The sequence below is a fragment of the Aspergillus tubingensis genome (assembly GCF_013340325.1).
Source record: "Aspergillus tubingensis WU-2223L DNA, scaffold_6, whole genome shotgun sequence".
NCBI lineage: Eukaryota > Fungi > Ascomycota > Eurotiomycetes > Eurotiales > Aspergillaceae > Aspergillus > Aspergillus tubingensis.
This window is the reverse complement of record NW_023336280.1, coordinates 450319-462659: the sequence shown is the minus strand read 5'-3', so window position 1 is coordinate 462659 and position 12341 is coordinate 450319. Positions and strand designations below refer to the sequence as shown.

Sequence of the window (12341 nt, the reverse complement as noted above, 5' to 3'; positions counted from 1 at the left end):
CCAAGCCTATCCATGGTCCTAGCCGGCTTCCACCCCCGACACAATACCTCCAAGACGTGCCACATCGAGATCCAGTCTAAAGGAAAGGCTAAGTACGTGTTCTCCAACTCCCCGACTTTCTCTATTTCCGGGGAATCGCCTCCCCAGGATCGTCATTCCCGGAAACGGCATCTCCAAGCATCATTCAGATCCAGAGTTTCTCCAATGCGGACGTAAAGATACGTGATTGACATCGGCCTCCCCGACCCCGATAACAAGATCTTGGGCTCAATGGCGAAAGACCGAAGTCTGGACTCTATCTTCATCCATTGTTGAGCCGGAAAGGGTCTTCCACAGGTCTCCTTTGCCAACAACTACGCCCCAATTGCCAGGAGGATGGTAGACGCCATCACTTCAATATCCATACCAAGGCACTCGCGTCCCCGGTGCCATTGCACATAGCCCAAAATGCAAACCAAGGTTCAAAGCACAAAGGAGTCCTTGGACAATGAACTCGTCATGGAGACAATCTGTCAAACCATTGTCTTTCCATATTGATGGTTCTAGAGCAGAGAAGGAACTCGGAGACACCGATAGTCTTTGTCTGTGGCGCGAGCAAGATCATCGATTACGAGGCCTTCGTGTCTTTGGGACGTTGTGGAGGCGGGGGTCTGAAGATGTGGAGGTGCGGTTAGTGGAATCTAGGCCCGTTTGATAGGCTCTTGATCATGTCACGATGTGGCAGTAGGAGTAGCTGTTGACTATCGTAAGTAGATGATTGACGCAATGGAGCTAGATCAGTCTTCTTGTCAAGACGCGACTAATAATAGCACAATGGTAATTATTCAATACCAGTGTGCATAAATTCGCTACGAATTGTTAAACACCCCATAGGGTCAGTGAATGGTCCAGGCTGAGTACTGCAGAATAGCGGGCCCGGGCCTCGACGCACATACTTCCTAAAGAAGTATAGTGGTAATTATAAGGTCTTGCACCTGGAGGCGATAGGATCGACAGGCATGCATAACCGGCAATGAGGTCTTAGAGTAGCCCCGTGGTTGATTACAACTCCAGCCACAATATACCGTATTTCCCTCTTTACGAGGATGGCTTCCCCCCAAAGAAAACACGTCATACGCGATATCGGCACGAAGCGAAATAGAGTTTGCTGCGATCGAAGCGGACTGGGTCCGAGGACCTGGGACGGATCGTACCAAGGTTGATTTGATTGCTGGGTAGAGATCTGCCTGATAACGTGGGTTGAGAGTTGGCTGTAAACCCAGGGACTTTTTCCGTTGCCGCGTCCTTTTTCCGATATCTTCCGGCTTTGGTAGTGGTGGTGTCGATCGCGGTTCCTGTATTGCGGATGGTATGATGGTAGCGAAGGAAGAGGGAAGAAAAAAGTCTAAAAATCTCCGATGTCCAGCGACGCTCGGGGATCGGCGGTGTCGTGGATTCAGTAAACCCTTTGCCCGCTCGATGATCTATAGGCCATTGCATAACCCCACTATACAGGCAACCTTGGCTCATGAGTGTCAAGGAATTGGGGGATTGGTCATCATGTTCTTGTGGCTGCGATGAGTTGGCGGAGAAGAAGTGACAGCATTTGAACCTTATAATGCATAGTTAGGGTGGACAGCAGCTTTCAGGGAAGGAGTTGTCATTTACAAAACATAGAGTCAATTCCAGTGCGGGGAACCGAGGTAATTGATACTGTGTAGTTGCTAGTCGCCAGACACCGTGTTGCTGTAGACTCGTAACAGTTTGACCCACACTGATTGCGAGTACAGACTCCGCGTGATCAAAGGAGGGGCCCAGACTGCCTGTCGGGTTGGCGCAAATGGCATTAATTGTTAGATTCCGTGGTAGGGTATCATGGGCCCTTCGATTAGGAAGAGTACTACTGGGCTCCGCGAATGTCAGGATCCAGCTACTCAATGGTGAAAAGTGGAGGACGGCCTTCTCCGGCTGGAACGGTTCTGTCACCGTTTTTCCTGAACCATAGCCCCATCATTCCCGACATTTGCACCCTCAATATGGTGGTTGACAAAGTGGACGCTAGATACGACTCCAAAAGGATGATTAAGGTTGCCTAAATGAGGCCATGTGGTTTACGTTGCGGCGCCACGGGCTAGGATCGTGCAGCAGACCACGTTGACCGGCGTCCAGAAGGCGAGTCCCGGCGTAGTTGCTCCACGATCCAGGTAGTCTGGACAAGGGTCACTACGTAGTGTAGCGCCAAGGTGGACATTTCGGCCGCCCGGCGGTGATGCTGCAGGGGTCATCCATCGCTGATTGGAACCCAAACTATGATCGCGGGCTGGTCTCGCCACTCGGGCTCAAGTGGATAATGGACATATTGCTTTGGAGTGTTTCAAATCAATATGGAGTAGAGTTGCGGTGCACCAACGGTTCAGCTAGCACTCAAATAATCATAGCTAGGTCATAGCATGGTATAGCCGGGGCTGATAGAGGTATGCATACAACCAAACCCCGACCAGAAGCGTCATCCCCGATGTGGCGGTGTAACGAGAGTGGCGTCTCCAGGCGAATAATCGAAAATAGTAGTTGTGGGTGTCTTACAATCGGTTGCGAGATGATTCTGAAAGGTCGGACGCAACTGTAACACTACTGGAAGCGAGGAAGGTATTCTTACGAAAGATTCTGGCTGTTTCCTTGACTAGTGATGGAGACGAAGTAGAGACGAGGAAGAGGGCACTGATAGCAGCATGTAATTCAATACCACCTGGTAAGTAAGGTATCTCCTCGGCACACAAGAAAGGGAGAGCAATAAATAACAAAAGTAGAGTAACAAAACCAGGGGAAAACATCCCATGGTTTCCCAGGGCCACTTTTACCATTACAATACCGGTACATACTCCATCAAGCCACCGACTTCAGTCCCAAGGCAGGTAAGTTCCCGGCACGGCGCGGCGGAGGGCAACCACCAAACAACTCCACCCTCTCTAGTCTTCTACTTTTATCCAACCCAACCATGGGTGTCTTCCCACGCACGTCCCCACTTCTCCCCCCGTTGCCATAATGCGAGAAATGGTCCACGGTACGCCTTTCCAAGAATGGATATTCTACCACCTACGTACGGAGCTCCATACTCAGCTCTTGGCTTCTGCAGATTTGGACTCATTCCACAGAATAATCGCTCGCTTGCGCTTCGATGATGACAACAGTGCGCCCTTGGAGACCACCGGTGCGCCGTGCCCGGCAACTCCCTGTCTAGCTCATCCGGAACCGCACGGCCCATGTCATTCATGGTTAGTAGGAGTGAAGGAGATTGGGCTCATCCACTGGACGGAGACAATTCGAGGATTGGTCATTCGACCGAACGTCTGTGAATTTCCCTTGTTTGCTTATAAAGGAGCCATGCACGTCCCGGGGTCTCCTCCTGTCGGGAGAAGGTATAAGGCTGTCGATGTGCATTGCGGCGGTACAACTAGTCATCCCTTGCTCAACTAAGAATCACCACCACGCGTGACCAGTACACTACATACATCTTGAACTTTCCCCGACTTGGCTTGCCAAAATGGGCAGTCTTTCTCCTTTGCTTCCAGCATCGCCGCGCATGCTACCGCATTTCTTTATCTCGGTCCTCTATGCGCTGTTCTCCTCCCTCTTCAACCTAATCCCCGAGCACGCAAAAGCTCATCTTCTCAAGTCTAGCGGAGCACAGTCCTTCCAGTCATCGAGCTGGGAGCAGGTTGACTATGAGATCCGTAACGTCCTCAACCACCACGGCCGGTATTGGTGGCACACCACAGGGTACGTGTTGAATCTGCTTCTGCAGGAGGCTGGCTACACAGAGCATGCGCAACGACGCATCCTAAGCTTCTTTGGCCGCTCGATTGCTCCGCACCTCGGGGTCGCAAATGAGCCTGGCGCGAGGAGATGGCCAAGTTTCATGACGGACAACCATAACCCGATCGAGTTGAGCTGGGACTGGCATACTGGCAAGAAGGCACCGTCGGTTCGCTTCTCAATTGAGCCCGTGGGCCCCAATGCCGGCACGCAAGTGGATCCCGACAATCAATCTGCAGACGCGCTCTTCAGGAAGGTCTTGATGAGAGCATTGCCCAACACGAACAGGGAATGGTTTGATCATTTTGATCAAGCACTGGCCCCGGAACTGCCCCCCAAGGGCTGCATGGAGGGCCATCCGTCGAAGATCTTCTACGCCTTTGACCTGAGCGAGGAAGACATCACCGGAAAGGCCTACTTCTTCCCCGGGTTCAAGGCCAGGTCCACGAAGCAGACGAATTTACAGGTCCTCGCACAAGCGATCCGCACGGCTCCTCACTGCACCGACAATGAGAAGCTTGGCGCATTTCGGATATTTGAGGATTTTGCCCAGGATCCCTCGACGCCGCCGCTGGAGTTGGACATGTTAGCCATTGACTTGGTCCGACCGGCTGATTCGCGTCTCAAGATATACTTTCGAACGCGCGAAACCAGCTTTGCCTCTGTGTGTCAGATGATGACGATGGGTAACCGAATTACCAGCTCGTCACTAGAAGTTGGACTGCGGAATCTGAGGCAGTTGTGGGACGGGGTTCTGGCGCAGACTGGCGTGCCTGATGATACACCACTGCCAGCTGCCAACCATCGCACAGGGGGCATCCTGTATAACATGGAGTTCCGCCCAGGAAGCACGGCCCCCAACGTCAAGGTGTATATTCCCGCCCGACATTACGCGCCAAGCGACTGGCATGTGGTTACGGCGTTGAACGAATACATGTATGGAATTAACGGGAAGTCGGAACTGCCCATGCGTACCTATACTGAAACCCTGCGCAAAGTATTGTGAGTATCCCGTGTCCACGTAGCCAAGTGCATGTTGCTAACAATCCACGCAGTACGCCCGACGCTCTCCAGCAACGTGGTCTACACACCTACATAGCCTGCTCAGTTCAGTCGGGTGATGCGCTTCGGGTTGTGTCGTACATGAATGTGCAGAGCGAGAACTTCGCCACGGCATGAGCATGTGGCCATGACATGATGAATCATGAGAGACGTTTAGTGTATGTAACATATGTTTTCCTCACAACCAGCCTACAATATTTCTACTTCGTACTGTAACTAAACACATAACATATTCCTATCTTATCGCACTTTTGGTTTGAACTAGATGAAAGAGAAAACGCTTACTTTGGGACACACCGTCACAGCCTGTAGAGAAGAATTCGTAGGATGACGCCTTCTGGTACGCTGGGTAAAGATACCGCGAAACGTCGAGGTCCAAGCAGCACGATGCAGCGAGTAGCGAACAAGCGAGAAGTTAAGCGTGGGCTCCACTCGAACGGGCCACACCCGAGCTCGTGTCATTTACTGATAACCTCGGATCACGTTGGCCCACGCAAACCCGAGTCGGCTCGAGAGCGGGGTCTTCCGAAATTTTACATCTACCATCGATGGATGGATGGTCTTGATGGAGGAACAGGCCTCTGGCATGCAACTATTCCATGATCCACGACTGCATGCAGCAACAGATACAGGATCCAATATTGAGAAAGGCGGCCTGAACAACTGGAATGAAATCATCCTGCAGGTTTCACTTGGCACAGGATAAGACACGGGAAATTACCTCTCATGCCATGCAGAGGACTATACCCAGAACTGCCTCGGGCGCAGCTCTAGTGTCGGTGCTTGACCCACTGCAGTGACTCCTCGTGAGGCCTTACTGTCAACACGTGTCGGATCGACGGAGGGGCACCACGGCTTGGGGTTGAGATTTTTAATCATAACCCTTACACTGTTTTTTCTCAGCACGTGTGAGTCCATACAGGGCATTCCACCATGTGCTTCTTTTTTTTCTGGATCATTCCTCGCCGGTTATCCGGTTTCGAGATTCCGCCGTAGCCGCGAGGTATGCTATCTACTGCAGTTTCTCCGGCCAGGGCGGGTAATACTCGCAGATGGCTATTGCTATGCCCAACATAAGTCATAGTCGACTTGATACAGCTGCAGAAAATACAGTATATATGCCGGTGGGAAGGCTGATAAGGCAGTCAGATCAAATTCCGACCCTTCCATTCTCTGCAGCAGAATGTTCCATAAACCCAGTCTGTCAACGGGAAGAACAGCGCGGCGCCCGAATGGTTCCCACCCTAAGAATCTTCTGGCGTCCTCGACGTTGAGACCCAGCTGGCAGGATCCAGAGGGGCAATTCTTCAGCGACAAGCCAGCCCTGAATTGACACTCTCGCTATATTAGTTCGACCCATGTGGCGCATTCGTATGCTACCCGCGCAAAAATCAGTCAACAAAGATCAGCTGAACTGAGTCCCACGTAACGATCTATGTGGGCTTTCCCTACCCATACCGTATATCTTGATCTGGTTTCTTACCAATATGGAGCCAACTTCACCCTGAGGTCTTGAGGGGCTCTCATCATCCGTCCTGTCGTGTTTGGCGACATGCCAGGAATGCGTACCCCGCCACCTCCATCCTGGCCAAACTTTCAGCTCTGCCGTCTGTGGTGGATCCACCTCTCCTACCTATTCGGGTCTTTCGTATCTAAACTCAATGGCTTACTGGATCCACTATGGTCTGGCTTCCAGCAGTTCAACTTGGTAGGATTCTACAGCGCAACAACCAGCAGGAACTAACTCACACCGCTAAATGGGGATATTGACACTTATGTGAGCATCAATTCACCTTACTAGATATAGAATCTTAACTTTCCACTTGTTTTCCTGCCCAAGTATTTGATTCTATGGCCCGAAATAGTATGATTATACGGTTCGTCAGTAGTACGTATCTGCGAGATTATCTCATCTCTCTGACGTTAAGGGTGATGTGATCACCCTGATATAAGAACCTATCATCCATTTGATTAGTTACCCTACTAGGTACCTGCGGTAAATCTCTACATGCAAGATTTAATATACCACCATAAAGTCTTCCCTCACTCAGACGGACCGAAACCTTCAGACTGAAATGATTTGATTTGTCACTAGGTAAACAATAAGGAAAGATGAGAACCCCCTTACTCTAGTCATAATGCATTTTCAATACAGATCCGAACTTTCCCACATATACTATACTATGCGTTGAGCATGGAAATATGGCTCCGTGTTATCTGGAGGTCAATACGTTCTAGTATCTATCCATATTTGGTATTCTAGAATTTTGCTAGTTAGTGTAGATCAGGTGACTTGTATATCAATCACATTATCATGACTTATGTGGTGAGGACTATCTAGTTTGGGGGTGGTGACTTTTGTGTGTCATGGACATGTGATGATACCATGAAAAAAACTATGCTAGTGACTCTTCTACTTGATATACTACCTACCTTCCAACAGACCTACGAATAGTGTATAAGGAATATAATTAATTTGGCATGGTATGCTATGAGAACAATTAATCATCATCCCGACTACAATGATTCCCTTTTAACATCCACCACAGGCCCCTTATACACCCTCCTCCCCTGAACAACATACATGGCCAAACTAATCACAAACACCCCTACGAAGAGCACCACGCTCCAATTGAAATTATTCAATGTCACCGGAATCTCAGTCGGCCAGAAGGACCAGAACAGCGCGAAGATCACATATATCAATGCTACCGCGTTAATCCAGATCCCGTGCTTCCCTAGACTCCACCGTCTCGGGGGTAAGGTTTCCGGACATGCGATCTTGCGATACATAACGCAGCTGATGGAGATGGCGTAGGTCCACATGAGGGCTGCGACGTTTAGGGAGATGATGGCGTTGAAGGCGGTGTCGGAGCCGATGTTGATGAGGGAGAGAAGGCCGCTGATGATGCATGATAGGGCGATGGCGTTCACGGGGAGTTTGTAGTGCTGGTTGACCTTTGAGATCCAGTTTGAGAAGGGCAGGCCCCTGTCGCGCGCGAATGCGTAGGTCTGGCGGGCTGTGGAGGCGTTGAAGAGGATGTTGCTGAAGATGACGGGGATGAGGATTATCGCGGTGAGGCCGTTGACGCCGGCGGTGGAGACGGCCTGTTTGAAGACGTAGATGAAGGGGAATCCGGTGGGGTCGTCTAGGGCGTCTTTGACCGAGGGCATGGCGAACATGAGGGTGATGATGAGTACGAGGGCTAGGATTCCGTTGCTGAAGTAGCCGCCGCAGATGGCCATGGGGACGTATCGGCCGGCGTCGCGGACTTCTTCGGACATGTGTGCCGTGGCGTCTGAGCTGAGGGATCCGTAGATGGCGGATATTTGGCCGATCATTAGTGCTAGCCCGACGTTGTTCCAGCCGCCGTAGAGGCTGAATTCGGTGAAGACGGCTTTCGCGGACTGACGGGGTGCCATGGCCCAGAGAACGACGATCACTACTACCCAGCAGATGGTGTGGAGGGCTAATAGGGCGTTTTGTATGCGGGGCATCCAGCTGGCGGCGTAGACGTTGAAGAAGTAGATGATTAGGATCATGGCGAAGACGAAAAGGGTGCCTTGCCATCGTTTGGGGTCGTAATCGGGGTTGCGCACGCTGATGAGCCCTTGGATGATTGTGCCGGTCAGGAAGGACCCTGATGCGGCGCCGGCTTGCCATGCGAGAACGGACATCCATCCGGTGATGTAGCTCAGGAACTTTTGGTATCGTGGAGAAGCGAATTCGGACACCCAGTGGTACTGGCCTCCTGATGTTGGAGCCATGGACGCCATCTCCGATAATGAGACGATGATGAAGCCGAATCCGACAAAGGTCCACACATATGTCCACACCAGGCCAGCCATTCCACCGTCTTCGAGACCTTCATAGTTGGATCTAGTAACTCGGATGCGTTAGAGCTGAAGAAATGTGGGCCGTTAGAAAATGATAGAGAGGGGTTGTACATTAGAATAAACTCCCAAGTAGCCTGCAAGACCGAAGCAAAACTCAGGGCAGCTAGAGGTCGGAGATTTCTCTAATTTTGAATACGAGGTTAGCTACTCATTCTCTCTAGGCCAGTCGCTACACAATTGCAGATATCTTACCTTGAACTCCTGCGCTTTGCCCATGCGATTCATATCGCTATGGTCATATCGCGTGCCGGCCTCCCCGCTACTCCGCTCGCCGGATTCGATTTCCAGCGGATGACAGCCCGTCGTCACCACTCGGTCGCCCTTTTGAATGCTGCCCGCTTCCCCTGTTGCGGACGACATTTTGGGACACTGTCAACGCGTTGAATTGAAATGAAGAGAGATGCGGCTGTGGAGGCTAACTCTGCGACCACAGACTAAATACGAAACGGGAAGTCAAGCTGTGTGACGTGAGGGATCAAACAAAGAAACCGGCGGCCATTTCCGCCAGCATCCCCTTATTTCCCCTGCAACTGGCCGTTAATTCACTGAGCTTTCTTCCAGGTTAACAGGAAGGAATTTTTTCTTTCCTCATCATGACTCAAACCGTGGCAGCATCCAGCGTGGGGTTTCCCCAGTCTTTGTTCTCCGACCGCCATCAGGGCCCAGGGGCCCGTGGCAGCAAGGGTCGGAACGCACTCACATGGTCCATGGTACTCCTCCCGGAGAATGTGGCCAGTCAACATGGATACAAGATGTCGATCTCTGCGGCCTTGATTTCCCAAGGAGGCGCAGACCCTCGCAATGTGCTGGCGGCGGGAGCAACAGACAACGTGAGTGTGTGTAGCACGGCTCACCAGCTGCGACACTTTGACATGCCCGCCACTCGATCGGCATCCTTGGCCTGCAGGGAATTTCACCCCCCTCTTTCCATCGTGACGAGATGATTGATAGTGTTGACAAGGGAGACACGGGATTACCAGGATGATCTAATTCGAAATCGGGCCATTAAGGAAGGCAGGTTTGATTGCCAATAGGGAACCTCCGGATAGCCTCGATGGTCATTGGACCGACCATCTGCCATGGCACGAAATAAGGGCGTGGCTGCAACCCTTGCCTGGATATTTGCTCTCTTCTTTGATCTCCCTTCTCAACGCAGGCTCAACGTTGTTTAATCGGGTTAAACCCAGACTGACAAGGACGGCTAGGCGCGTGGCATGAGATAGGAATGTCTGTATGTGATCAGGTGCAGTGGTGATAGGCATTAAGGTTTTGGGGGCCCATTCTCGTGGTGGATGGCCAATCTCAGCAAGTCAGCGTGGCCAGCTCCGAAAATAGCTCATTTCTACCAACGCGCGATGCGGAGAGGAGGGGTCGATTAGCAGTTGATCAGCCGGGATCCAGTTTTGCTGTGCTTATTCGCGTCGGTATCCACCAACGACATGCGATCGGGGCGTACCGTCAAGACTTCGGACTTTCCTGGTGGTTGTCTGCTTGTCCTACCGTCCAGTACAGAGGAGTGTGCCAACAATGATGGTTGCCGACCGTTTTTTTCACTTATCGCTTTCATCAGAACACAATCAACCGGGCCATGTGTGCTTGTCTAGGGTTACACACCATTTCTATCTTTTCTCGTATAAGCATACCCCCTGTCCGACCAGCTCAGAAAATAACAAACAATCGATGCGTCTCCAACGCGACTGCGGAAAGGCTAAGGTGTCAAGGAGTCACTCAACCCTGTCGGTCAAGGCTGTCAGCCGCAGAAGTAGCCGGCACACCCACCTTATCTCCTTCATTTCAGCGGCGCGATCTTCCTCAAAGAACCCGTCGGTAGATAATACCACAATGTCGTGATAGTTTCTCTTCAACACCAGTGACAGCGGGTCTCAGTCGCAGTGCCGCCTGTTGCGATGGCCGTCCTGGCCTCATCGCTTCCTCCGGGAGTTTCCCCTCCATTAACGGAAGATAACGACCATAACCATAACGGACTCGTCGTAATCGTCACTTCACTGGCTCTATTCTTTGTTCTGGCCTCGCTGGTTATCAGGTTATTCGCATCATCAAAAAGAGGCCTAATGCTCCAGGATGATCACGTTCTGTTTGCCGCAGCAGTATGTCAGCTTCCTCTAGCAGAGCCTGTTCACACACTAATCAATCTCTCGGGCCCCCCAGATATGCGCTTGCACTCAAGTATCACTTGTGCTTCTCCAGGTTCACCATGGGTGGGGCAAGTCAAAGGAGCTGATTTCCTCCAGTGACTATACTCAGATGGAGAAGGTGCGTTATCCGAGCGCATCGGCCAACTAACGAGCTAATCGCCTTAGGCCGGATACGCAGCGGATCTGTTCTACGTCCTTATCATTGGCTTGTCGAAAATAGGCACCATGCTATTCTACCAAAATCTTTCCTTACAGCGTACGAAGTGGATGGTTAATGTCATCATATCCTCGTGTGGCCTGTGGGCCATGCTCGCAATTTTGCTTCTAGCCATTCGATGCAGCAAGCGTCCTTGGACCGACATCGATGACGCCTGTGCTGGGCTTTATCCAAGATGGCAAGCCATCTGTGCGCTTGATATTGTTTTGGAGGCCGTGATCCTGGCTTATCCCGCGATAACAATCCGAAACGTGCAAATAAGTATGAGCAAGAAGCTCAAGGTCCTATCCATTCTCAATTGTCGGATTATGTATGGCACCTATCTACATATCTGCTGAAGCTCCGTATGCTAACACCACCCCCTACACTCCAGATTGATTCCCCTTTCCGCCGTGCATCTATACTATATCCACTCCCAGATATATTCCTCCAACCCCTCGCTTGCCGGGACCTATGCTACCATGGTAGCGGAGCTCCACCTCAGCCTCAGCATCGTTCTTCTGACAGTCTCATGTTTGAAGATGTTCGTGGCAGTCTACGAGGATGATCATGGGTTCGCATACACGGAAGATGCTTCGAATTCGCAAAGCCGCAGCGGCCGCACCCCACAGAAGTCGTGGCGATCCTCTCGTCCGGTCAAAGACCTGGGCTCGTTCGGTAGCAGCTGCATTGAAGAAGAGCCGATCTTACGAACGGAAGCGACCGCATCGGCTTCGTCACCACCACTTGAAGGGCACCAAAGCAATGCAATCTTAAAGAGTGTACAGATATCGGTCACCCGGGAGAGTATTGAATTGGGCGAAATAGCGGGGCCATCTTCTGCTGCGATACCCAGGCCAACATGAGTTTCTTCATCGGTGAGTTAATTGTATGATTCAGGATGTCTCAATTGTCAATAGATAATCTTAATGAATTGGGTCGTTTTAAGGGTTCCTCACATCGCATTATATAATCCGTGCTGTCCGTTAACAGTGGGCCGTGAACATCTTGAACCTGCCATTACTACGTTACTAGCCATGGAAAAAAGGGTTGACAGCGACGATCTAGTGAAGTTCGGTACTTGACCAATGCCCTACGGTCCTCAGTATCATTCCTTTCAACAAATACGTCAATGAATGGCCTGGCTGAAGATACATACTCGATTACAATGTACCAATGCTTTTGACAAAGGTGATATGTATCCCATGCGGCCTTATTTGCACTTTACTGCGACTCAG

General features: G+C 51.1%; 4 protein-coding genes across 4 annotated transcripts; 3 read left to right on the top strand and 1 right to left on the bottom strand.

Annotated features, from left to right (window-relative positions):
• Positions 1 to 3520: 3520 nt before the first annotated feature.
• Positions 3521 to 4971, top strand: AtWU_03925 (aromatic prenyltransferase; the record flags this gene model as incomplete). The annotated part of the gene is made up of 2 exons (XM_035499036.1): positions 3521 to 4794; positions 4848 to 4971. The coding sequence occupies 2 exons, from the start codon at positions 3521 to 3523 to the stop codon at positions 4969 to 4971; spliced, it is 1398 nt and encodes a 465-aa protein (XP_035354929.1).
• Positions 4972 to 7371: 2400 nt separating this feature from the next.
• Positions 7372 to 9111, bottom strand: AtWU_03924 (GABA permease; the record flags this gene model as incomplete). The annotated part of the gene is made up of 3 exons (XM_035499035.1): positions 7372 to 8734; positions 8803 to 8873; positions 8944 to 9111. 3 exons carry the CDS (start codon positions 9109 to 9111, stop codon positions 7372 to 7374), a joined length of 1602 nt encoding a protein of 533 aa, XP_035354928.1.
• Positions 9112 to 9344: 233 nt separating this feature from the next.
• AtWU_03923 (GNAT family acetyltransferase) lies at positions 9345 to 9695 on the top strand (the record flags this gene model as incomplete). The annotated part of the gene is made up of 1 exon (XM_035499034.1): positions 9345 to 9695. One exon carries the CDS (start codon positions 9345 to 9347, stop codon positions 9693 to 9695), a length of 351 nt encoding a protein of 116 aa, XP_035354927.1.
• Positions 9696 to 10658: 963 nt separating this feature from the next.
• Positions 10659 to 11969, top strand: AtWU_03922 (uncharacterized protein; the record flags this gene model as incomplete). Its single annotated transcript, XM_035499033.1, has 4 exons — positions 10659 to 10859; positions 10921 to 11025; positions 11073 to 11434; positions 11498 to 11969. 4 exons carry the CDS (start codon positions 10659 to 10661, stop codon positions 11967 to 11969), a joined length of 1140 nt encoding a protein of 379 aa, XP_035354926.1.
• Between the last annotated feature and the right edge of the window lie 372 nt (positions 11970 to 12341).